The 25,371-nt window shown below is 52.7% G+C and overlaps 1 protein-coding gene and 1 pseudogene across 2 annotated transcripts in view; both read left to right on the forward strand.

Moving 5' to 3' along the window:
* The window catches only part of CERK (ceramide kinase), a 41,402-nt gene extending 17,796 nt beyond the window's left edge, over positions 1–23,606 (forward strand). Inside the window, exons 7-13 of the mRNA XM_017850759.1 lie at positions 6,397–6,471; positions 8,626–8,778; positions 13,123–13,228; positions 14,917–14,993; positions 16,160–16,365; positions 17,668–17,876; positions 20,792–23,606. Of these exons, the coding sequence (XP_017706248.1) occupies positions 6,397–6,471; positions 8,626–8,778; positions 13,123–13,228; positions 14,917–14,993; positions 16,160–16,365; positions 17,668–17,876; positions 20,792–20,864 (899 nt within the window). The 3' untranslated portion in view covers positions 20,865–23,606. The remainder of the gene's footprint in view (positions 1–6,396; positions 6,472–8,625; positions 8,779–13,122; positions 13,229–14,916; positions 14,994–16,159; positions 16,366–17,667; positions 17,877–20,791) is intronic.
* LOC108514497 (uncharacterized) lies at positions 21,377–23,606 on the forward strand (annotated as a pseudogene). Its single transcript, XR_001881227.1, has one exon. The product of XR_001881227.1 is annotated as an uncharacterized LOC108514497 (transcript).
* Positions 23,607–25,371: the final 1,765 nt, after the last annotated feature.

A 25,371-nucleotide genomic window follows, 5' to 3' on the forward strand; every position in this document is an offset into this window, starting at 1 on the left:
CTTAGGAATTGTTCTGCACAAGCAGCCACCTCGGACACTTAATAACCCAATTATACTCAGTGTGGTTCATACAGATTTCCTACCATTAGGGCCACTCTTGGGGTGACATCATTGAGAGTATGACCCCAATGAAATAGATACTTGTGGAAAGTTGCCTGACTCCCCCGAAGGCTGCTTCTCGCAAGGCAGGAGAATCCTGCCGCCGGGGTCGCATCCTGGAGTGGGGAAGCCCCCGGTGCCCAGAGCAGGTAGGTAGGTTGGCAGGGGTGCGTTCTGGAAGAAGTGACTTCTGGACCTGAAGGAACTGGGAGTTAGGGGTGGGTGTGGGCAGAAGGAGTCAGACTGGGGAGTTGGGAGGAGACTGAGCAGGAAAGGTGGGGGCAGAACCAAGGGCAGGTCCTGGTGAAGCCTGGGAGCAGCTGGGCTGTGTCCTGAAGTGCTGGTTTGGCTTGGTCCATTCAACATCCTTCTGGGAAGCACATCCTTCTGTGATTGTTCTTTGAAAAATCATGGTGTTAAGCTAAGTCGAGGTGAGGGCCTGAGTGTGGTGAGTCGCAGGCTTTGCGAATGACCTGCCAGGGGACGAGGTGCCTCTGTCCTCTCTGGCCTTGTGTCTGGCCCCGAGGGTGGCGGCACAGTGCATACTTTCAGTCTGGTTACAGCTCTGGGACGTGAGCACCGCAGTCACTCCCATTTTATGAATGAAAACAGGAGGCCCTGGGGGTGAGGTCACAAGGTCACCAGATGGGAGCAAGAGTTGGAGGCTTAGAGCCTACTTTGCTGCAAAGCAAGGGAAAGGCCAGCCCTCACGAGGGACAGAGTCCCCTAGCCACCTTCTCTGTGGGTGCTGCTCTCAACTCTAACCTGCCTCCGACAGGTGACATTGTGGGCCAGTGTTTACCTGAAGGAGTCATCCTTTAACTTAAGCGGTTACTCCTTCTTGATGACAGAGCGTGTGAGTAATGGTGTGAGGCAAAGTGTTGCCCATAGATGGTGATACTGCGGATGTTTTCAATATCAAGACTCATTTTTAGGGGGATTTGTGTTAGCATAATATCTCATGAATTGCTAATAATTGTTAGCAACAAGTTGACGAAGGTCACGGTTTTAAACATACAGGAAAGGATGATTGTCTGGTGAGGACCCCTTCCCTTTGGCTTTTGGGGAAGGTGGGATGCGGTTATTTATAGAGAGGAATTTTTCGTAATATCGCCTGATGAGTTTTAGGAGAATGCCGCTCGCCTGAGAAGAGTCCTGTCTGATAAGAACAGCCCGGCTCCTGGCTGGGAGACACAAAGGGGAGAAATCGTTCTTTAGAAATAGCTCAATACATAGGAGGCTGAGGCAGGAGAATCTCTTGAACCCGAGAGGCGGAGGTTGCAATGAACCAAGATCGTGCCACTGCACTCCAGCCTGGGTGACAGACCTAGACTCTGTCTCAAAAAAAAGAAATAGCTCAATAGAGAAAAAGCTCTCAGCACCCCTTCTCATAGCAAGTCTCTCAGTTAAACCAAAGCATTGTAGAAATGTCCCGCTGGATCTCGGCGGAGCCTCTGCTGGATTTCGTCGCATCCTTCTCAGGCCTCCTGTGTGCCACTGACCTCGGTTTCTGCCAGGCAGTAAGGAGTAGGGAGAGCAGAAGAGCTGGCCAGAGCGGACGGCTCGGGAGGGCCCCCGGGCCCTGGCTGATGTCTGTCTTCCCCGAAGGCGGGGCGCTTGCTTTCAGTGGTGTGTCCTCAGTGGGGCACCCAGCCCTGGCACCGAGAGGCTCTCTTAGATGTCTGTTGAAAGACTGAGGCCGGACGCGGTGGTTCAAGCCTGTAATCCCAGCACTTTGGGAGGCCAAGACGGGCGGATCACGAGGTCAGGAGATCGAGACCATCCTGGCTAACACTGTGAAACCCCATCTCTACTAAAAAATACAAAATCTAGCCGGGCGAGGTGGCGGGCGCCTGTAGTCCCAGCTACTCGGGAGGCTGAGGCAGGAGAATGGCGTGAACCTGGGAGGCGGAGCTTGCAGTGAGCTGAGATCCGGCCACTGCACTCCAGCCCCGGCGACAGAGCGAGACTCTGTCTCAAAAAAAAAAAAAAAGACTGAGCACAGCTGTGTCAGGTTGAGCTCTATATTCACACACACGCTCCAGGCTCCCGGGCCCTGAAGGTGCAGAGATCACTGCTTGTCTTTTTGTTTGAGACTGGGTCTCACTCTGTCACCTAGTTTGGAGTGCACTGGCATGATCGTGGCTCACTGCAGCCTAGACTGCCCCAGGCTCAAGTGATTCTCTTGCCTCAGCCTCCCAAGTAGCCGGGACCACAGGTGTGCACCACCACACTCGGCTCATTTTTTTTCACATTTTTGTAGAGATAGGGTTTCGCCATGTTGCCCAGGCTGGTCTCCAACTCCTGGACTCAAATGATCCACCAGCCTCTGCCTCCCAAAGTGCTGGGATTACAGGCGTGAGCCACCATGCCTGGCCAGTCACCGCTTGTCTTGCTGGCTGGTTCCAGTTCTCTGTGTTTGTTTGTTTGTGTGTTTGTTTGTTTGTTTGAGTCAGTCTCACCCTGTCACCCCGGCTGGAGTGCAGTGGGGCGATCTCGGCTCACTGCAACCTCTGCCTCCTGGGCTTAAGCGATTCTCCTGCCTCAGCCTCCTGAGTAGCTGAGACTACAAGTGTGTGCCACCATGCCTGGCTAATTTTGTATATTTAGTAGAGACAGGGTTTTGCTATATTGGCCAGGGTGGTCTCAAACTCCTGACCTCAAGTGATCTGCCTGCCTTGGCCTCCCAAGGTGCTGGGATTACAGGCATGAGCCACTGCACCCAGCCCATTCCGATTCTTTGAATGACCCAGACAACCAAAGTTGGCGGCCTTGCACTGTGTCTCCCTAAGGCCACACGTGCCTGAGTGAGATCAAGGCTCCGTCTCCTGCCATCTTCACCCCAGACCCTCACTCCCATGCTTCTTTCCGTACTCTCTCTGCATCTTCCACCCTCATGAAGGACCCTGGCCCCTTCACATGTGTGGCTCTCAGAGACTCCAGCTCATGATTTCCTTGTGGACATCCCTTCACGTGGAGTCTCTGGGCCCACTTAATTCTCCCATGAAGGCCACCCATGGGGCTGGGAGGGGAGTTTCCCCGAGCCTGACGCAGCCTGCAGGTTTGTCTGTGGTGTAACTTTTATCCCATCTGGTAGGCTGAGTATGCCACCTTATTCACTGTCTTTATTTACTCTCTTTATTTGTCTTTCTGTCATTATGCCTGAGGCCACGCTGTTTTCACAGGTCCTCTTGCTGTTTGCACTGTGTGCTTTTGTAAACTTCCTTTCCCTTGCTTGCTTCCACGGGGAAGCAGGAGGGCATTGTCACTTTTTTTTTTTTTCTTTTTTTTTTTTTGAGCTAGAGTCTTACTCTTTTACCCAGGCTGGAGTGCAGTGGCATGATCTCAGCTCACGGCAACCTCCGCCTCCCAGGTTCAAGCAATTCTTCTGCCTCAGCCTCCCCAGTAGCTGCGATTACAGGCACCTGCCGTTGTGCCCGGCTAATTTTTATATTTTTAGTAGAGACAGGGCTTCACCATGTTGGCCAGGCTAGTCATGAACTCCTGACCTCGTGATCTGCCCACATTGGCCTCCCAAAGAGCTGGAATTACAGGCGTGAGCCACCGTGCCCGGCCTGTCACTTTCTAATTGACCATAACATTGTTTATATGTTATTTGCCCTTCATTGGTTTTTGTGTCTTACAACTCTTTTCCAGATTAGGTTTTGGTCTTTTAACTTTGTATGTGGTGCACTCTGGATTCCGTGAATTCTGTTTTTCTGCATTCTCATCTATGCTGTATGGTTCTTACCTTGTTTGCAAGAAACCTGTCTTTGGTCACCATTTGCCAGTGGCAGCACTAAGCCCTAAAACCCTCAGCTCTTAAAATCCAAAACGACCTCAGGAGCTGAGACCTGCAGCTCAGGAGTGCTCGTGGGGATGCAGGCTGCACTCCACCATGGTCAGGGTGGAGGTACTGCTGTTTGCCCTGCCCTGTGGTCAGGGTGGGGGTACTGCTGTGTGCCCTGCCCTCCTCTAGACCTTGGCTGTGGCCTCTGCCCCAGGAGAGGATGGCAGGCACTCTACCAAATGTGGGCATAAAAGCCTTTCCCAGGGTGGGTGCACAGTGTAGCAAACGCCACTAGGGGGAGGGTCTCTTTGTGGCCCCTTTCCATGGGTGCCCAGGAGGCCTTTCTGAGAGGTGACAGGTGAGGGGCCTAGGCCTGGAGTCAGCTGGTGCAGAGGACAGCAGGTGGGAGGAGCTGGGGGTGTTCGGGACAAGGAAGCCAGTGTGGCTGGGGGTGGCGGGGGACGGGCATCCCCGAGGGAGATGCCGAGTTCCACTCTGCCATGCAGCAGGAGGTCTTGGAGGCGGTGGTTCAGCAGCGGGTGACATCTGACTCTGCTCTGATACTGCTCTCTGCATTTGGTCCTAAGAGCACGTGGGCCCCGGTGAAAATGCTGGTGGCTTGGACGGCAGGGGGGTCTAAGTCTCTGGGATGTAGCTGGTGGGGGACTGTGTGGAGTCTCTGAGCCGCAGCATCGCCTTGAGTGGAGGAGTAAGGATGAGGGAGTCACCCAAGGGTGTAACGGTCGCCATGGCAACCCGAAGACTAGCCTGGGGGCACAAGAGTTGTGAGACCTGACAACCACAGACCCTGTGGGGGAGGCCGCCTGGACGTGCACGGCCAGTGGTGGCAGCAGGTACCTGAACTCACTCATGCTCCAGGGTTCCAGCCCCTAGAAGGTGCAGAGGTCACTGCTTGTCTTGCTGGCTGGGGGCAGGAGGGGCAGGTGGGGGTTGGGGTCCTGGGATCTAGAGGGTGTTGAGCTGCCTCTGGGACAGATGTCACTGGAGCATCTGAAGGGCATGGCTCCAACTGCTTTGCGAACTGATCTAGCATGTTCTATCTTCCAAGTCTCTTCCACATACGTATTAATATAGGTGCATTAGCACATCTGTAGGAAGAAGAGACCGCCATTCATTCGGTCCTGTTAGCCTGTGACTGCATCTGCTGCTCGTAACTTCAGCCAGCATTGCCTGCTAATGACCTGAGGCACAGAGAGGCTCAAGGAGATGATGCGCGTGTGCTGGGAGCAACCTCTCTGGAGCCCGGTCCTTCCCGTGTGAATGGGAGCATGTGGTTAGTCGTTACTCGGGTGGCAGCAGTGCTGGCCGGGTGGATGAGGAACTGCCGTACTCAGCTGTGTGGGGAATGCTGAGGGCCAGCGTAGCTACTCCCACAGGCGTGGGTGGTCATTGTGGATGCAGATCATTCTTTTGAGCTTGGTCCTCAGAGGGAAGGCCATGTGATCAGCTGGGGCAGCTGCAACTTGCCTTTCATCTGAGCCAGTGAAGCCCAGGATAAAAAGACGCGTAAGCCGCAGCCAGCCCTGTCCACGGTGAACGTCAGACTGAAGCAGGGACCCGAGCTGCCTGTCCTAGGATTAAGATCTCAAGTGATGGCCGTATGTGACCGTCGCCGCACCCAGCCACTTCAAAAGTTTACGAGGGCCAGGTGCAGTGGGTGGCTCACGCCTGTAATCCCAGCACTTTGGGAGGCCAAGGCAGGCGGATCACAAGGTCAAGAGTTTGAGACCAGCCTGGCCATCATGGTGAAACCCCGTCTCTACTAAGAATACAAAAATTATCCGGGCGTGGTGGTGGGCGCCTGTAGTCCCAGCTCCTCAGGAGGCTGAGGCAGGAGAATTGCTTGAACCTGGGAGGCGGAGGTTGCAGTGAGCCAAGATCGCACCACTGTACTCCAGCCTGGGCCACAGAGTGACTCTGTCTCGAAAAAAAAAAAAAAAAAAGTTATGCCTATAATCTTAAACGTTCATTTATACTTTTTGTTTGTTTGTTTACTTTTTGGCTCCTTTTTTTTGAGACAAAGTCTCACTCTGTCGCCCAGGCTGGAGTGCAGTGGTGTGATCTTGACTCACTGCAACCTTCGCCTCCCGAGATCAAACGATTCTCCTGCCTCAGCCTCCCGAGGAGCTGGGATTACAGATGCATGCTACCACGCCTGGCTAATTTTTGCATTTTTAGTAGAGTCAGAGTTTCACTATGTTGGCCAGGCTGGTCTCGATCTCCTGACCTCAAGTCATCCGCCCACCTCGGCCTCTCAAAGTGCTGGGATTACAGGCATGAGCCACCGCCCAGCCCAATCTCAATATTCTTGAGGAATCAACGCTAGTATTTTCCACATTCATTTTGTAGGTAAATTCTATTTATTCGTTAGTGTTGACTCTAGGGCCATGGAAGGAATGGAGTGAGGTACCACTTACTGAATTGGGAGGCGATTACAATTCTCAGTTATTCTGATGATATTCAAGACCTTCTTTTTCCCTTTACAGGGTCAACAGACTGCGTGTGTTACTCCACGGTGGGCACCAGCGATGCAGAAACCTCAGCATTGCACATTGTTGTTGGTAAGCCCCTCCTCTGCACGTGCGCACGGTGGCAGCCGGGCCTCCTGTGCCCCAGGCCTGTCCCCGTCGCGTGTTCCAGCCGCTGCCGTCCTGTGCTGGCACGTGGGTCATGCTGTGTCCCCTGCTCTGCTCGCTGCGCTGTGATCCCACTCAGCACCCAGCTCTGAGGCCACCTTGTCAGGACGGCCATCCTGGGGGCAGGCCCAGTGTGGGCCGAGTTCTTTCCCACAGAATCCACCGCATGTGCGATGCCCTCACTCAGCTCACCTGACTCTTGCTCAGTTCCTCTTCCAGAGGCTGCTGCCCTGAGGCTCGGAAGCCGCCCACATCCTGCAGTGGTGCCCATGGCAGTGGGCATGGGCAGCTGTGCCTGGGCTGCCAGATGTGGAACGCATGCCTTTGTGAGGCCTGGAGGGTTCAGTCCAGGATGCAGAGCCCTGGTCAGGAAGAGCAAAAGGGGCTTCCCATGGCACTCACCACTCAGGCGGGCTCTGGCAGGACAGATCTTTAGTGCCCTTGCCTGTTCCTCATCCCAGTAGACAGGGTTACTGTATCTCACCTGAAGTCACAGAAATTGTGTATTTTAAAATAGCCAGTTAGATTTTTTTTTTTTTTTTTTTTTGGTGAGACGGAGTTTCCCAGTTGTCACCCAGGCTGGAGTGCAATGGCGCTATCTTGGCTCACTGCACCTTCCGCTTCCCAGGTTCAAGCAATTCTCCTGCGTCAGCCTCTCGAGTAGCTGGGATTACAGGCTCCCACCACTACATTCAGCTCATTTTGTACTTTTAGTAGGGATGGGGTTTCGCCATATTGGTCAGGCTGGTCTCGAACTCCTGACCTCAGGTGATCCACCCACCTCGGCCTTCCAAAGTGCTGGGATTACAGGCGTGAGCCTGTAATCAGAATTTTTTTTTCTTTGAGACAGGGTCTTACTCTGTCACCCAGGCTGGAGTACAGTGGCATGATTTTGACTCACTGCAGCCTCGACCTCCAGAACTCAAGCGATCCTCCCACCTCAGTCTCCTAAGTAGCTGGGATGACAGAAGTGCATCACTACACCTGGCTAATTTTTGTGGTTTTTTGTAGAGACGGGTTCTCCCTGTGTCTCAAACTCCTGGGGTCAAGTGAGCCTCTCACCTCGGCCTCCCAAAGTGCTGGGATTATAGGCGTGAGTCACTGTGCCCGGCCTACTTCTGATTTTACGTTTTATTTTATTTTATTCTATTTTACTTTATTTTACTTTGAGACAGAGTTTCGCTCTTGTTGCCCAGGCTAGAGTGCAGTGGCGTGATCTTGGCTCACTGCAACCTCTACCTCCCGGGTTCAAGCGATTCTCCTGCCTCAGCCTCCCAAGTAGCTGGGATTACAGGTGCCTGCCAGCACGCCCAGCTCGTTTTGTATTTTTAGTAGAGACAGGGTTTCACCATGTTGGCCAGGCTGGTCTCGAACTCCTGACCTCAGGTGATCCACCCACCTCAGTCTCCCAAAGTACTAGGATTACAGGCGCGAGCCACCGCACCTGGCCTATTTTATTTATTTTTTGACACAGAGTCTCACTCCGTGGCCCAGGCTGGAGTGCAGTGGTGTGATCTCGGCTCACTGCAACCTCCGCCTCCCAGGTTCAAGTGATTCTCCTGCCTCAGCCTCCCCACTAGCTGGGATTACAGGCACAAGCCACCATGCCTGGCTAATTTTTGTATTTTTAGTAGAGACAAGGTTTCACCATTTTGGCCAGGCTGGTCTGGAACTCCTGACCTCAGGTGATCCACCCACCTCGGCCTCCCCAAGTGCTGGGATTACGGGTGTGAACCACTGCGCTTGGCTTGATTTTGTGTTTTAAAATGCCATGTGCTTTTTCTTCATCCTCAAACCACCATCCTTTCAGTTAATGACATTTCATGAGCCTCATGGATATGCTCCTGTTCAGTCCCCACAGGACAGCTCCCCAAGCCTGTTTTAGAAATTTGAGTGAAGTTCAGCCATTTGAATAAAAAATACGGCATCCAACACCCCAAGAGAGAGAATCCCTGCATTGAATGCCTTGTGTTTGCGTCACACTTTTTAAACATAACTCCCATGTTTGCAAAGTGCTATTGAAGGGGATGGAGTGGATGGGGCGGGGCTGTCTTCCCTCACGGCTGTTCTCTCCCGCAGGGGACTCGCTGGCCATGGATGTGTCCTCCGTCCACCACAACAGCACACTCCTCCGCTACTCCGTGTCCCTGCTGGGCTACGGCTTCTACGGGGACATCATCAAGGACAGTGAGAAGAAACGATGGTTGGGTCTTGCCAGATACGACTTTTCAGGTAACTCAGAATAATGCAGACTCGCCCCCCACTGGTCGTGCCTCCACTGCCTTCACAGATGTTACCTGACTGAATCCACGAAGCACCGTCAGAGGTGGGCCCGCACCTGCTTATAGACGGGAAGCTCAGGGCCTCGTGAACTGTGCCGTGGCCAGAGCTTGGCGGGGTCTGGACTGGAACCTGGATTGCTCTGAACCAGATCCTGCCTACTGGACCCAAGCATAAGCCACAGAAGACACACCATGACAGGCGCAGCTCACTCCAGAACCCCAGGTGCGGGCCCCCCGCGATGCCCGGCCACCGGCCTCTCACATCCGGTAGGCAGGTGACAGAGGCCCCCCACACAGGTCAAGTGGAAGTGTTAACTGGAAAAAAATAGTTTATTAAATATATTTTTAAAAATTTTTTGAGACACGGCCTCCCTCTGTCGCTCCGGCTGGAGTGCAGTGGCATGATCACGCTTCACTGCGGCCTTAATCTCCCGGGCTTAAGCGATTCTCCCACCTCAGCCTCCCGAGTAGTTGGGACTACAGGCCCCCCCCCCCTTTTCCAGCTAATTTTTTTTTTTTTTTGTATATTTTTGTAGAGACAGGGTTTTGCCCTCTTGTCCAGGCTGGTCTCAAACTCCTGAGCTCAAGCAATCTGTCCACCTCGGCCTCCCAAAGTGCTGGGATTATAACCGTGAGCCACCACGCCCGACCTGGAAAACAATAGTTTTTTTTGTTTTTTTTTTTGTTTTTTTTTTTTTTTTTGAGGCGGGGTCTCGCTCTGTCGCCTGGGCTGGAGTGCAGTGGCCGGATCTCAGCTCACTGCAAGCTCCGCCTCCCGGGTTCACGCCATTCTCCTGCCTCAGCCTCCCGAGAAGCTGGGACTACAGGCGCCCGCCACCTCACCCGGCTAGTTTTTTGTATTTTTTAGTAGAGACGGGGTTTCACCGTGTTAGCCAGGATGGTCTCGATCTCCTGACCTCGTGATCCGCCCGTCTCGGCCTCCCAAAGTGCTGGGATTACAGGCTTGAGCCACCGCGCCCGGCCAAAAACAATAGTTTTATAATCACTCTGAGCTTATTAGTCAAAGTGGCAAGAACTTTGTGCAGAAATTCAGCCTGGGATGTCTTTGCAGAAGCTTGTCCGTAACTTCAGGCGCAAGTATCCTTTACTTCATTCCATGAGGTTTCGTGGTTTTGTTGGAGTTACACCGTAGCTAGCCATGCAAGTGAAATACACTCACTCAGCACGTATTTACTGAGCCCCTGCTTTATGCCGGGCCTGGTTTTTGATGCAGGGACGTGTCCATGAAAAAACCAGGCAAGATTCTGCCTTCCTACGGCTAGGCCGCGGCGGGCACAGAGAAGGACGAGCGTGAGCGAATGCCGCACCACGCTCCCCGAAGCCCAAAAGCTTTCATTCTGCACAGTGCTCTTCTCGCCCCAGCAGGTACTCCTGCGTCGCTGAGAAAACAGGCACAGAGAGGTTGCCCTTACCCTGCCTCACTCTTCCTTGAGCCCAGGGGTCCTCAGACTGTGGTGGGCACCAGCATCCTCTGGAGGGCTTGGAGGAACCCAGGCTGCAGGGAAGAACCCAGAGCATCCAACATGGCAGGTCTGGGTGGGCCTCGGAACCCACAGGTCCCCCAGGCTCCCGGCGCTGCTGCTGGGGCCTCGGGCCAGATGGTGGTAACCTGTTGCACAACCACAGAGCTTAGAATGAACCAGAAATGAAGGCTGGTTCGAGCTCAGACACAAGAGTTGCAGTCTGCACGCATCAGGCAGTGGATGCAACATCAGCAGCTTTTAAATGCTGGAAAAGGAGAACTTTAAAAATACATAGAATTGGCCAGGGGCAGTGGCTCACGCCTGTAATCCCAGCACTTTGGGAGGTCGAGGCAGGTGGATCACCTGAGGTCAGGAGTTCAAGACCAGCCTGGCCAACATGGTGAAACCCCGTCTCTACTAAAAATACAAAACAAGCCAGGCATGGTGGTGCGCGCCTATAGTCCCAGCTCCTCAGGGGGCTGAGACAGGAGAATCGCTTGAACCCGGGAGGCAGAGGCTGCAGTGAGCCGAGATCATGCCACTATACTTCAGCCTGGGCAACAGAGCGAGACTCTGTCTCAGAAAAAAGGAAAGTAGAATTTTAGCCTGGGTGACATAGGGAGACCCCCATCTCCACAGAAATTAAAAACAGAATTAGCCGGGCACCCCAGTTACTCAGGATGCTGAGGCAGGAGGAGCCCTTGAGCACAGATGGTGGAGGCTGCAGTGAGCAGAGATGGGGCCACTACACTCCAGCTGAGGCGACAGAGCCAGACTCAGTCTCAAAAGAAAAGAAAAAAAGAAAAGAGAAGAGAAAAGAAAAGAAGAATATGTAGACCGTGAGGTATGCCATTCTCGCTGCCCAGTCGACTTTCCCGGCTCTTTGCAGTTCGCTTTCAGATATATCTGTATCAAATTAAATCGAGTAATTCCTAATACTGAAATCTTAACCCTTTTCTTATGAGAGAAAGAAATAGTAATTTGGCAAACTTTACAAAGCTTAAAAAGATCTAACGAAATTAAAAAACTAGTGTGGCTTGAAAATTAAAACCTAGGAAATGGAAAAGTTAGGTATTTATCTAAGGCTTGTTAACACAGGGAATACTGAGAAAATTAGAGAAGCCGTGAGGATTTTAGGAAGCAGTTTGGGTTGTGCCATTCGCCCAACTGCCCTTTGTTGAGCCCAGTGTGGCTCTGCCCAGCAAGGCCTCTGAGACGCCCCCTCCCTGTCCCTGCCTGCTGGGGTGGGGTGGCAGGCAGCCCCCTGCATGCCTGGCCCTCCCTTGGCCCTCAGCCCATCGCCGCAGACAGTGGCTGCAGCTCTGTCCCTCCCACCAGGATGAGAGCCCCAAGGCAGGAGGTGCCTTCCGGGTCTCGGGATCCCCGTCCTGGCCACAGGGCCTGAGATGCTTTCAAGAAGGTGGGTTTGGGTTCGGTGGCTGTGAGGCAGAAAGCGTCCGGCTGTTCTGGGGCAGTACAGAGGGCACTGAAGGAGAATGAGCGTGTGGAAGTGACGCATTCTGGTGAGCCAAGTGGAGTTTTAGGTGCCGGAAGGACATCTGGGGACCCATCTGGGGGCAGACAGAAACCGGGACGTCAGAAGTCAGTGAGGCGCCACCCTGGAGGCTGCATGTGGGTGATGAGGCAGCTGCCCCTCAGCTCCCTGCACTTGAGCGGGGAGCTGGCTTGGAAGGTTGCTGACCGATGGGTCGGCCTCCTCCCGGGACCGTGGACACGATGTCCTCGTGGGACCCCCATGGGAGGAGCAGGGAGAGAGGCCAGAGCCACCATGCAGGGAGGCGGAGCTGCAGCCTGGAAGGGCCCACCTACTGAGTGCGTTCCAGGCACCTGGCCCATGCCAGGTCCAAGACCCATAGGCAGGGCTGTCCTGGGGACAGTTGGGAGCTGAGTTTCAGGCACACAGATGTCCTGGGAGCCAGACCGCTCTTGCCGGCAGCTTCCCCCACCCTGGACGGTGAACACTGGCTGCGGGCTTGCCGTCTGCGGGCAGGGATGTGTGGGGAGGATGGAGGCCTCTGTGTGTCGGGGTAAGGTTGGGGGCGGGCTCCCTGTAGGCTGTCACTGCCAGATGTCATACAGGGCAGCACCAGCCCCAGCATCAGACACGGAGGAATGATGTCGCCCTGAGACACTCAGGACATGGCCTGGTTCCTGGTGTGGCCTACGGCACCCCAGGGCCCCCCTCCTGCCTCCTGCCCAGTCCCTGCTATCCTGCTGGGTGGTGTTTCCCGGACAGCCCCGGGTGCCAGGCTGCAGGCAGCCCATGGACAGCACACACATTTGCCTGGAGGGTAGCCCCAGACTTTGGGTGGCAGCGGCCCTGGCCTCTGTCCTGAGCTCTTTAGGACGTCACAGGGGCTGTGGCTGACCCCAGTGGGGGCCACGCCCTGGGGCAGGTGGGTGCATCGCCAACCCTCGTGAAGGGGTGGAGGGGATGACCCTGAGCCACTGGAGCCCACAGGCCACGTCATCGAGGCTACGCAGGGTGGCTGATGGCAAAGGCCCCGCTTTGCTGGCGTTGACAGTGGCCAGAGCCCTGACTGTCCCAGCATCAGTGGGTGTCAGAAGGCACCAGCACCATGACTAGACGTGCTGTTGTCCCGCGGGAGGGTAGAGATCCTGCCACTGCCCTCAATGGTGACATTGCCTGAAGCAGGCCTGGCCTCTCCCTCCCGCAGACAGTTTAGGCAGATGCACTCTCAGCAGCGTTTCTGACACTGCCCAGCACAGCATCCTAACCAAGCAGTGACCCTTGTGGATGTTTTGTCTTCGCTGCACTCTGTTTCCAGGTTTGAAGACCTTTCTCTCCCACCACTGCTATGAAGGGACCGTGTCCTTCCTCCCTGCACAACACACGGTGGGATCTCCCAGGGATGGGAAACCCTGCCGGGCAGGGTAAGTACATTTTTTTGTGTGTTTCTCTTGCAAATGACAGGAAATAAAGCAGAACGATTAGGAAGATGAATGCGGAAGTATTTTCCAAATGTGGTGGAGGGTGCTCGATGCAGCGTGCCCAGAGACACGATGCCTATTGATGCCCATGATGGCCTAGGCGTGCGTGGGCCTTGCTGTCCCCATCTCTGTCCTCATGGCCTGCGCAGGCAGCCTCTTCTGTGCCAGGGATACGGACTCTGGGGGAGGGTCCCACACCCACTGTTGGAGTGGGGGCCGAGCACAGGGTCTGCCCCTGCTGGGGTTCCCTTTGCACCCTGTGGGGGCCTGATGGAGGAAAAATGCAGGCAGGAAAGGATGGCAGATGCCTTGTCGGTGACCGTGCGCGTGCAGGGCACTGGTGGCAGGACTGTTGGTAGAGCTGGCTGGAGTGTGTGCTCTCAGCAGCGACCCTCCTGTCCGCACCCCTGGCTGAGACCCTCACCCGTGTTAGCCCCGTGCTCCAAGGCAGGAGCCCACTCTACAGTAAGCAGAGCCCCCGCCAGCCACGCCCTCAACCCCACAGGAAGGCAGAGGACCCTCAGCAAGAAGGCTTGGGCTGGCAACAAGGGCTGGTGCCAGGGGTTGGGGGGCAGAGCCAGGGCAGCCGCCCAGGGAGAGGCGATGCAAAGGGAAAGAGGCGTCCCGCCAGGGAGGGGAGGCTGAGTGGAGTCAACCACAGCTGAGAACGCTGTGCTCTCCTGGTTTGGCCAGTACAGGCTCTGCAATGGTGTATACATGAATGAACAAGCAGTGACTCCTCGGTGGTGTATCCCCGCCCCCCACCCCCACACAGTGTACTCAGTAATATCCAACCCGTGTAAATAGAACCTTAAATAAATCTAAACGTCGTTGCCCCAGGCCGCATGACCTCACTAGTGGCGCCATGGAGGGCGCCTGAATGGTCATCCTGTCTCTGCTCTGCCTGGGGCTGAGGACACGGGGCTGTGGAGACAGCTGCGCCTTTGTGAGGGACACTCACTTTGTCCTTTAAGTCATGCAGACTTCAGAACCTTCTCCTAGCTCCTTTCCTTTTTTAAGTGAAGAATTTGAGACCGTAAAATGAGAATATTTAGAGGCAGATGCTGTTTGCGTCACTGCATTCAAGAACTCGGCGGCTGATAGCGATTTCCACCCGTGCACACACTTGTCCTGCTTGACAGCGTGAAGCCAGCAGCCCCCCAAGACCAGCAGGATGTGCCAGGCGAATGACTAAGTTCTAAGCCGATGGTTCTGAGTTATTTGCTTGTTATTGACTGGAACAGATAAGCCCTGTATGATTTGTTATCTGACAGGAAATGAGTCCTCATCCCAGGAGTCCGCAGGAGGAACCAGTGCCTTGGTCGTTTCTCCCAGCCAGGCTATGTTAGCTGCAGGGCCAGGCAGACACCGTCTCTGGGTGGCACCTCAGCGTCCTCATGCTGTGCTTCTCCTCATGTCCAAACCTTTTAGAGAAGGACATGTTGAATGTGTCATTTTAAAAGTAGGTCTCATTCTGAAACCTCTAATATGCCAAAAAATATTTTTAGTTAAGCCTTTGAAATGGAACTTTTTTGTATGTGTAAAGAATGTAAATACATCTGTATGTGTCAAGCATACGCATTGCACCTGCAGCTCCATATTTAAAAGGTGATGATATTCTTGTCTTTCAGATGCTTTGTTTGCAGGCAAAGCAGGCAGCAGCTGGAGGAGGAGCAGAAGAAAGCGCTGTACGGTTTGGAAGCTGCGGGTAATCCCTAAGACACAGGCTCAGTGTTGTCACTGTGTGTGCTGGAGTGTTGGTTTCTGTCCTCTCTCAAGGCACTGCCTCTTCTCCCCGCCCACCTTTGCTTTTCCTTTTTCCTGTCTGGCACCAGGAATCCATTTCTCCGTAGCCCCAGGCATCATCAGGTCACTGCCACTTGCTGTGTGCGACTGTGTAGGCAGCAGGTTTTGTGAAAGGTCCCGTTGCCCTTTCTGAATTGCTGTAGTGGTGCTAAGTCTGGACTCCTGTCCTGGGTGCTCTAGAATGTGGGGCAGCAGACTTCCCATTGAGGGCTTGCTGGTGACCACCTCAGGCCCTGGCAACCACACAGTCTCTGTCCAGCAGAGGCAGCCTAGGCAGTGGACAGTGAGTGGGTGTGGCCATCTGCCAATGAAACTTTATTTATGGACACTGAAATTTAAGTTTCATAGAATTTCCACATGTCACAAAATACTATTCTTTTGATTTTTTTCTCTTTCTCTCTTTTTTTTTTTTTTTTTTTTTTGGATGGAGTTTCACTCTTGTCGCCCAGGCTAGAGTGCAGGGGCACAATCTCAGCTCACTGCAACCTCCACTTCCCGAGTTCAAGCCATTCTCCTGCCTCAGCCTCCCTAGTAGCTGGGACTACAGGCACGCGCCACCACGCCCGGCTAAATTTTTGTATTTTTAGTAGAGACGGGTTTTCACCATGTTGGCCATGCTGGTCTCTAACTCCTGACTGCAGGTGATCCACCCACCTCAGCCTCCCGAAGTGCTGGGATGACAGGCGTGGCCACCGCGCCAGACCTTTTTCAACTATTTAGAAACGTGAAGAGCATTCTTAGCGCTCAGGCCACACACAGACGGGCGGCGGCCGGATGTGACGCACAGCCGTGGTTTGCTGACCCTTGTTCTAAATTGTCCAAGTCACCAAGTAAGGAGAGGGACAACAGTCCTGTCTTCCGGGAGGTGACCCGTGGGGTACCCCTTCCTGTGGGGAGCGGGCAGTTCCGTGGTGGGTGTTTTTGGTGTTGAGCTGAAGAGGCGGTTGCATGAAGTGTCCGCTCAATGCGTGACCAGGTGAGAGCCCGGATGGCCTCTCACCATCCCAGTGCAGGGCGCTGCCTGGTGCCACTGGAACGGTGACGTCTCCATGGTTCTTTCTGCTTCAGAGGACGTGGAGGAGTGGCAGGTCGTCTGTGGGAAGTTTCTGGCCATCAACGCCACAAACATGTCCTGTGCTTGTCGCCGGAGCCCTGGGGGCCTCTCCCCAGCTGCCCACTTGGGAGACGGGTCTTCTGACCTGATCCTCATCCGGAAATGCTCCAGGTTCAATTTTCTGAGATTTCTCATCAGGCACACCAACCAGCAGGACCAGGTACGTGGGGTGCTTTTGCGTGGAACCTCCATTGGCGAGTAATGTATGTTCCGGCAATCCCTGGTTTATGTGTTGTAGGAATTCATTATTTAATTCAAGGGAAGGAAGGGCAATTTTTTTTTTTATTTCACAAACTTTAAACTCCTGGTTACAACGACTCCTTGTAAAATTTCATTTAAAAGATAAATTTTGAGGCCAGGTGCGGTGGCTCACGCCTGTCATCCCAGCACTTTGGGAGGTTGAGGCAGGTGGATCACCTGAGGTCAGGAGTTTGAAACCATCCTGGGTAACATGGTGAAACCCATCTCTACTAAAAATACAAAAATGAGCCGGGTGTGGTGGCACGCGCCTGTAATCCCAGCTACTCGGGAGGCTGAAGCATGAGAATCGCTTGAACTCAGGAGGTGGAGGCTACAGTGAGCTGAGATTGCACCACTGCCCTCCAGCCTGGGTGACTGAGATTCCATCTCATACACACACACACACACACACACATATACACACACATATATACGCACATATGTACACACACATATACATATATACACACATATATATACATATATACACACACACATATATTTGAGCACAGAAACTAAGGGGTATGAATGTTTATAATACAACTTCTTGTCTGTTGTTTCTCTTCCTGTTAAAAACAGAACAAAGCGATACAGTAAAGATGTAAGTGGCCCTTGAAGGCCACTTAAAATAGACTCTTTAGGTTCCCAGAAACGGGTTCTGTTCGGGACCTCCTGCCACACCTTTCTGTAGCCCGCACAGAGGAAGACCTAAGTCTAGTCATGTTGGGAGAAGCAGAACTTTTGGCCACAGTCTCCAAATTTAGTCACATTTCTTTTTTTACTTAAGTTCTATTTAAGATCTAGTCTAATGCTATTTTTATGTGGCTTTTAAGTAGTGCTTGTTAAAAAGAGAATACAAAATTCTATAAATCACTGCTAATTATCAGAATTCTGTTAAAAGCGTTTGTCATTGTAGATAAGCTGTGGTTTCTAAAAGCATTAGAAGTCATTTTGACAAGTGCCGGGGAAGGTGGGCGCCGGGGAAGGTGGGCGCCGGGGAAGGTGGGCGCCGGGGAAGGTGGGTGCCAGGTTTCCCTTCATCTCTGAGCCGTCAGGTCACCCAGAAAGGGAACCCCAGGGGCCCGCACAAGCGGCTGCATCCTCCAAGAAGGGCCGTGTGTGCACCAAGGCCCAAGAGAACTCGCTGTTGGCCTGGGGTTTTCTGCTGCCCCACCCGGATGACGTTTAGAGCTGAATCATCCCTCTCACTGTTTCTTGGTAGTTTGACTTCACTTTTGTTGAAGTTTATCGTGTCAAGAAATTCCAGTTTACATCGAAGCACGTGGAGGACGAGGACAGTGACCTCAAGGAGGGGGGGAAGAAGCGCTTTGGGCACATCTGCAGCAGCCACCCCTCCTGCTGCTGTGCCGTCTCCAACAGCTCCTGGAACTGCGACGGGGAGGTGCTGCACAGCCCCGCCATTGAGGTCAGGTGCGTGCAGGAGTCCTCCAGCCACCAGCGCCAGCCCCGTGAGCCCTGAGGTGTCTGTCACAGGCTGCCCCACCCGGGGTGGGGGGTTCCCCGGGACTTTATAACACAAAACGTAAGAATGTTTTGTAAATGATTTTTCTTTCCCTACGTCAAATATCAAATGAGATGTCATTACCCACGTTCCGGAAAGCTGCCAGGGCGCCGAGTCCGCAGCGCTTTGTTTTGCAGATAATTTTCATGGGTGTTTGAAGCCCCTCCGTTTCATCTTTTCCTCTTCCACACCCTGTGCTCCAGGCTGGGACTGGCTCTTTGCCCTGGCATTCTCTCTCTTCTCCTGAATAATTCAAAAGGTGGGAGGCCGAGGTGGGCAGATCACTTGAGATCAGGAGTTCAAAACCAGCCTGGCCAACATGGTGAAACCCCGTCTCTACTAAAAATACAAAAAAAAAAAAATTAGCCGGATGTGATGGTGCGCGCCTGTAGTCCCAGCTACTCGGGAGGCTGAGGCAGGAGAATCGCTTGAACCCAGGAGGCAGAGGTTGCAGTGAGCTGAGACCCTGCCATTGCACTCCAGCCTGGGTGAGAGAGCTCCCTCACTCAAAGCTGGCCTGAGCCCCACTCCTGGACAGGGGCTGCGGTAAACCCTATGTGTCCCTCACTCAAAGCTGGCCCTGAGCCCCACTCAGGGCCACAAGGGCTACAGTGGGGGCCCTCAAAAAAATTTAAAAAGGCAAACAAAGGAAACTGCCTTTACGGGCAGTCCTTTGTCCACTGAATCCACCAGGGAACCGTTAGCCTAAAGGGCCACGGTCAGTCACCAAGTGCACGTGCTCTGTCCATGAAGGGGCAGGAGGCAGCAGGGCTGGGAAGGTCACCCCGAGGATGGGAAGGAGGGGAGGAGCCCCAGAGGGATGCCGTGTGCTGGAGGCCACGCAGCCTGGGGGAGGCAGGTGTGGCCAGACACGGATGTTCAGTCTCCCTGGGGCAGGTGCCACGCCCCTCCTCTGGCTGGCTGGGCGGAGGGTGAGAAGCCGTGTCCTCCTCACACCCACTGGGACCCACTGTATTTGGAAATCTGTAATATATCACATTACCAGATGAAATTTGAGTGCAAAGAAAATTGTTTCTCCGTGGAAAGACAGTAACAAGCAAGCTGATTTTTTCAAAAGGCCATTGAATTAGGTGTGGGCGTGCAAATTACATGAGACTGGGGTACTGTACAGCTCTAGGCGGATTCTGAACTGTTGGCAGATGTTGGTAAGAGCTCGGTCTCCTTCAAGAAAGCCCAGCTGGACACTTGTTAACAGAGTGTGGCTCGCGTGAGAACGATGGCAGGCTGGTCAGCAGGCCCATGCTCGTCTGCACCGAAAGCTGGGTGTCAGATGGCCCTTGGGTGCTTTAAGTCACAGCATGTAAGAGGATGCAGGCATCTCTGTGGACAGCTCCCCACTTTCAGTGACTCCCCAGCCAGCCAGCTGCGGCTCTAAGAAAGCTTCTCCCATTCGCATCCAAACAAACCTAAGGGAGAAGGAGGCCTCTGCCCCTCCCCAGGCCCAGGTCCGCGCGCCCCCTTTCTTTCTGGCAGGGTGGCGATGGCAGGAGGCCGTCGGAAAGTCCCAGGAACACCCACCACCCTAGGCAGCCATGCACAGGGACTTTCCTCTGTCAACTCATTTTACAAGTTTAGGAAGTGGAATTATTTTTAATATTGGTATATGTATTTGTTAAAGAAATAATTTGAAAATTAGGACAGGCATTCTTGAAATACGTCCTGTCTATCTTGATAAATATTGTTATGCCTTGAGCAGCACGCCACTTTTAAAAATATAATTTGTGTATGTGTGAGCTCAGCTCCATGGAAACAGCCTGTCATTTATTTATTTATTTTTATTTTTTTGAGACAAGAGTTTTGCTCTTGTTGCCAAAGCTGGAGTGCAGTGGCGAGGTCTCAGCTCACTGCAACCTCCACCTCCCAGGTTCAAGCAATTCTCCTGCCTCAGCCTCCCAAGTAGCTGGGATTACAGGCGCCCGCCACCACACCCGGCTAATTTTATATTTTAGTAGAGACAGGGTTTCACCATGGTGGCCAGGCTGGTCTCAAACTCCTGACCTCAGGTGATCTGCCCGCCTGGACCTCCCAAAGTGCTGGGATTACAGGCATGAGCCACCACGCCCTGCCCCAGCCTGTCACTTAATGAAGGGGTTTAGGTTACTGAAATATGTCTGAGGAGGCTGTGATATCATTAATAAAAGAAATAAACAGAGTTGTCCTGTGTGGGAAGATGGAACTCACCCAAGGACTCACTGTGGCCACTGAGCCCCTGGGCAGGGGACCTCCAGGGACCCCCGACTGGCTTCTCAAGCCCAAAGGCTCTTGCTGGCGTTGGGCCACCTGTCTTTCTTAACTGACCATTCCTCATACATCTCGTACACACACGGAGTTGCCCCACACAGACTCCTCACACACCCTGCACGCTCAGAACTGTGGAGGAAGTGGAGGTGGGTGGGTGGGTAGAGTGGGCACACACTGGAGCGGGCGCTCTGCTTTCCATGGGGGCGCTGGAGTCCAAGTCAGGTCTACTAACGCCCAGATTTCCCACCTGGCCACCGGCACCCCTGTACAAACTCGGCATCCTGGGAGTCTAAGTGAATTACTGAACTCCCAGGACCCGTCATTGTGGGCTAGACTCCCGCAGCCCACGGTAACGTCTGACCGTTCCATGGGGGGTGGGCCCCCACTGCACCCCTTGTCCAGGAGTGGGGCTCAGGCTAGCTTTGAGTGAGGGACACATGTGGTCCAGGAGTGGGGCTCAGGCCAGCTTTGAGTGAGGGACACATGTGGTCCAGGAGTGGGGCTCAGGCCAGCTTTGAGTGAGGGACACCTGGGGTTTACACGTGGCCGCTTGTCTCTGCAGAGTCCACTGCCAGCTGGTTCGACTCTTTGCACGAGGAATTGAAGAGAATCTGAAGCCCGACTCGCATAGCTGAGAAGCTGGCGTTCTGCTCTCGAACTGGGAAAGTGTGGAAACTATTTAAGAGAATTATTACAGACCAATTATGTTGATATATACATTTAAATGTAGAAATTTATTTTTGATAGTTAAATCTTGATTTTAGAAAAAAACCCTTTTGTCAACAATTTTGTGTACATATTTGGCATTTTCAGTTCTGCACGCATCTGCGGGTTGCAGCCCGTGCCAGTTACTCTCAGCGGATGCAGCTGCTGACTTGGGGGCACTGGCCTCTTAGGTTTTAACAATGTCAACAGTGTAGTTTAGAAAATGGCCCGTGAGTGGCTCTGTTGCAATAATTTTAGGGACATTATATGATTTCCACGCAGGTCACACCATCTGGGCCTGAGGTAGCAGTGGGTCACTTTGATCCACTTTGCGGGACTTATTCTGTAATGGTTTGTGGCCAAGTTTTGGGAAGTGGTTGATTCTCTTTGCCTTCATTTCACCTTCCTCTTAGTTTACGGTTAGGACATCGCTGCTTGATCCTTACAATACTGTGCAACTGCAATGCAAAGTGGCCCTGCTTCAGGTGATCCGCGGGAGGGGCCTCCACACCAGCGCCGGGAAGGCTGCTGGGGCCTCCACACCTGCCTCATCACGGCGGCATGGCTAAGACAATCCAGCTGGGAGCACAACCTTGGCGTCTGTTCTGGGAGCACAGATGATACGCTCTGGAAGCTGGCAGTGTGTAAAGTACTGGCAAGATTGTTACTGTTAAAATGTCAAATACCCATGCTTCATATCATCGCGAAGCGCTTAACACAGCCGGCCTTGGGGGGCAGTCAGGACGAAGCTGGCCGTCCGTGGAGGAGGGGCCGTTCCTGGACTCCGGCGGGATTCCTCTGATGCAGGCCCTGAAGTCTGTACACGTGGTCCAGATTTGTTCTTGTCTTTCCTTCACGCTGAGTTCTCTATATTTATTGAACATCTTGTCTTTTTAAGCCGGAATAGTGTAAACTGCCTCGGATGTCTGTCTTTTGTCTCAAAGCCTTGATAGGTCGCGGGTTTCCTCTGAAGCGTGAGGGCTCCGGCGACCAGAGGATTCTTCTGGAAGGCATTCCCGCCCCACTCCCCGGGGCACTCCTCGATTGTGTGCTACGTCCTCGTTTAGTGTGTATCCATGCCTGTGTAGATGATGTCTGTAACTTAGTTTTGTTTGAAATGTGAGAATATGCGGCTTAAACTTTGATCTGTAAGGAGCGGGGCCGTGGCCGTTGGGAGCACGCTATAGACACCGTTCCTCATGCTGCCGGCTGGGTTTTGCAGAGGTTCCCTTAGTGATTTCACATTTCACAGGCAGCATCCATTTTCAGAATGTCGTGGCATTGATTTATATTTTGAAGCATACAGGAAACTTCTCATTTCCTCGTTCAGCCCCACCCAGGTCAGGTGAAAGGGCAGCTTTAATGGTGATTTTTATGGACCGTATTATCAGAGATCACTGTGCAAGCCGAATGGTTTAATAATGAATGGTTGAATGAGAAATCTGGGTGTAAAGAGTAAATATGCCCTGGCTCTTTCTACCAATGTTTGCTCCTGGTTGGAAGGAAACCAAAGATTTAAGACGGGCTACTCTTCCAGACTGGCTGTGCCTGCCTGTGCCCAGCAGCCTGTGCCGCCGGCAGTGTGCCTGGTGTCACGCCAGGAGGCTGTGGCTGCTGTGGGCCCTCTGGAATTATGCTCCTCACAAAGTTTCCCCAAAAGGTTCTTCTGAGCCTTTACTGTCCCTGGTAAATGTTTCCTGGCCGGGCACGGTGGCTCACACCTGTAATCCCAGCACTTTGGGAGGCCGAGGCAGGTGGATCACCTAAAGTCAGGAGTTCGAGACCAGCCTGGCCAACATGGTGACACCCCGTCTCTACTAAAAATACAAAACTTAGCAGGATATGTTGGCGCATGCCTGTAATCCCGGCTACTAGGGACACTGAGGCAGGAGAATCGCTTGAACCCAGGAGGTGGAGGTTGCAGTGAGCCAAGATTAAGCCACTGCACTCCAGCCTGGGCAACGGAGTGAGACTCCATCCCAAAAAAAAAAAAGTTTCCCATACACTGGCCTGCCCTAAAACCCACTAACAATTTTAGCAAAACAGTCCAGGCCAAAGAGGAAGCGTTTTATGTTTGATAAGAAACCCAGCCATTCCGTATGGCCGGTTCCTGAGTGGCTTTGGTGATATTCGCCAGCCACCTGCTGACATTCAGAATCTCAGACCTCGGGACTGCTGTTGCGGTACCGTGTGTCTGACACCCACCAAGAGCCCTTTGCTGTCTGCGCACAGGATAGGGTGACTGCCCAGACATTCCCACTTGATAGGCTCTGATTTCTGGGGAGCCTTTCAGATGCAGCAGACATACAACACCTGTACTTTGGAGTTTTAAGGAAAAAAAAAATCAGAAGTGCTGGTTAGATAGTGAAAACTTAGGATAACTTAGGAAGGTTAGTTTTAGCTTCCTTTGTGGCTCCCTGGTGCAAAACAATTAGCAGTTACGCAATGGACCTGATTCTAGTTTATTCTAATTAAGAAGTGAGGCCGGGCCAAGCCTGCCTCCGAGGGCAGGGCTTGACTTTGTTCCTGAATATACAATCCTGAGTAAGTGCGAAAGTCTGAGTGAAATGATGGCCTCATTCTCTTTCCAATCTTGCTGGTTTCAAGATTAGAAAATGGCATTATTTGATCTGAACCGTTTGAGAAGACACAAATAAAGTTCCTTGTGCAGACTTGGCCTGCTTGCTTTCCTTTACACATACCTGTTATTTTCAAAGCAGAGTATTTTTCATGAAAGCACACACAATTTAAAGAACAAGAATAAAATCAACCAAGGTGTCACCACCGCCTATGCCAGGAAACTGAACGCCGCCCCAAAGCCTTCTGTGCCCTGCTCTGGAGTCCCCCTGCCCCCCCTCGGAGGGCGCTCCCATTTCACACTAAGCCTTCCTGCCTCTGTCCGTGGCTGTATCCCCAACAGCAAGTTTAGTTTTGCAGGTTTGGCTCTTTAGCCAAAGGAAACGTGTTGTCTTCTGTAACTTACTTCTTTCACTCCACGTTTATTGTTTGTTTATTTATTTATTTATTTTTTGAGACGGAGTCTCGCTCTGTCGCCCAGGCTAGAGTGCAGTGGCGTGAACTCAGCTCACTGCAAGCTCCGCCTCCAGGGTTCACGCCATTCTCCTGCCTCAGCCTCCCGAGTAGCTGGGATTACAGGTGCCTGCCACCACGCCCGGCTAGTTTTTTTGTATTTTTTAGTAGAGACGGGGTTTCACCGTGTTAGCCAGGATGGTCTCGATCTCCTGACCTCGTGATCCGCCCACCTCGGCCTCCCAAAGTTCTGGGATTACAGGCGTGCGCCACCGTGCCTGGCCCTCTCCACATGTTTGAGAGGGCATTTGCATTTGTATTTGAGGACCTTTGAAAAGACATTTGCATTGTGAAACTAACTTTTCCAGTCCACGAACGTGACATTATTTCCATTTATATAGATCCTCATTCATGTCTTTCAATTATTTTATAGTTTTCCATGAAAGTCTTTAAATTTTAGATTTATTCCTAAAACTTGTTTTCATTTTGTAAACAACGTCTTGTTCAGTTGCTCAGGCTGGAGTGCAGTGGCATGATCACGGCTCACTGTAACCTCAGTCTCTCGGACTGAAGCGATCCCACCTCAGCCTCCTGAGTAGCTGGGACTACAGATGTGCAACACCATGCCTGGCTATTTTTTTTTTAATTTTTTCTAGAGACGGGGTCTCACTCTGTTGCCCAGACTGGTCTCGAATTCCTGGGCTCAAGCAATCCTCCTGCCTCAGCCTTCGAAACTGCTGGCATTACAGGAGTGAGCTACTGCGCCCAGCCAAAAGTTCATATTTTGAGACTTTTTTTTTTTTTCATTAATGTTTTGTAGAGGCAGGGTCTCACCATGTTGCCCAGCCTGGTCTCAAACTCCTGGCCTCAAGAGATCCTCCCGTCTTGGCCTCCCAAAGCAATGGGATTACAGGTGTGAGCCACCACGCCTGGCCTTTGAGGCTATGTTAAAATATGTTTTGCACAGAAATGCAATTTTTTATTTGTTTGTTTGTTTTGAGATGGAGTCTCGCCCTGTCACCCAGGCTGGAGTGCAATGGTGCGATCTCAGCTCACTGCAACCTCCGCCTCTGGGGTTCAAGCGATTATCCTGCCTCAGCCTCCCGAGTAGCTGGCATTATAGGTGCGTGCCACCACACCCAGCTAGTTTTTTGTATCTTCAGTAGAGATGGGGTTTCCCCATGTTGTCCAAGCTGGTCTCAAACTTCTGACCTCATGATCTGCCCGCCACAATTGTTTTTTATGTGTTGGGTTATATCCAGAAACCTTGCCTCCCGTCAACCTAAAGTGACATCAGAGAGCGCTCCTAAGAAAGAGTTTATTCAGGAACAGCAAAGGGATTGCAGTCGGGATATGCATGCTACGCCGGTAGGCATTTTGGGGGGTGTTCGGGATAAAGGCGACACT

The sequence above is a fragment of the Rhinopithecus bieti genome, unplaced genomic scaffold (assembly GCF_001698545.2).
Source record: "Rhinopithecus bieti isolate Rb0 unplaced genomic scaffold, ASM169854v2 scaffold_32081, whole genome shotgun sequence".
Lineage (NCBI taxonomy): Eukaryota > Metazoa > Chordata > Mammalia > Primates > Cercopithecidae > Rhinopithecus > Rhinopithecus bieti.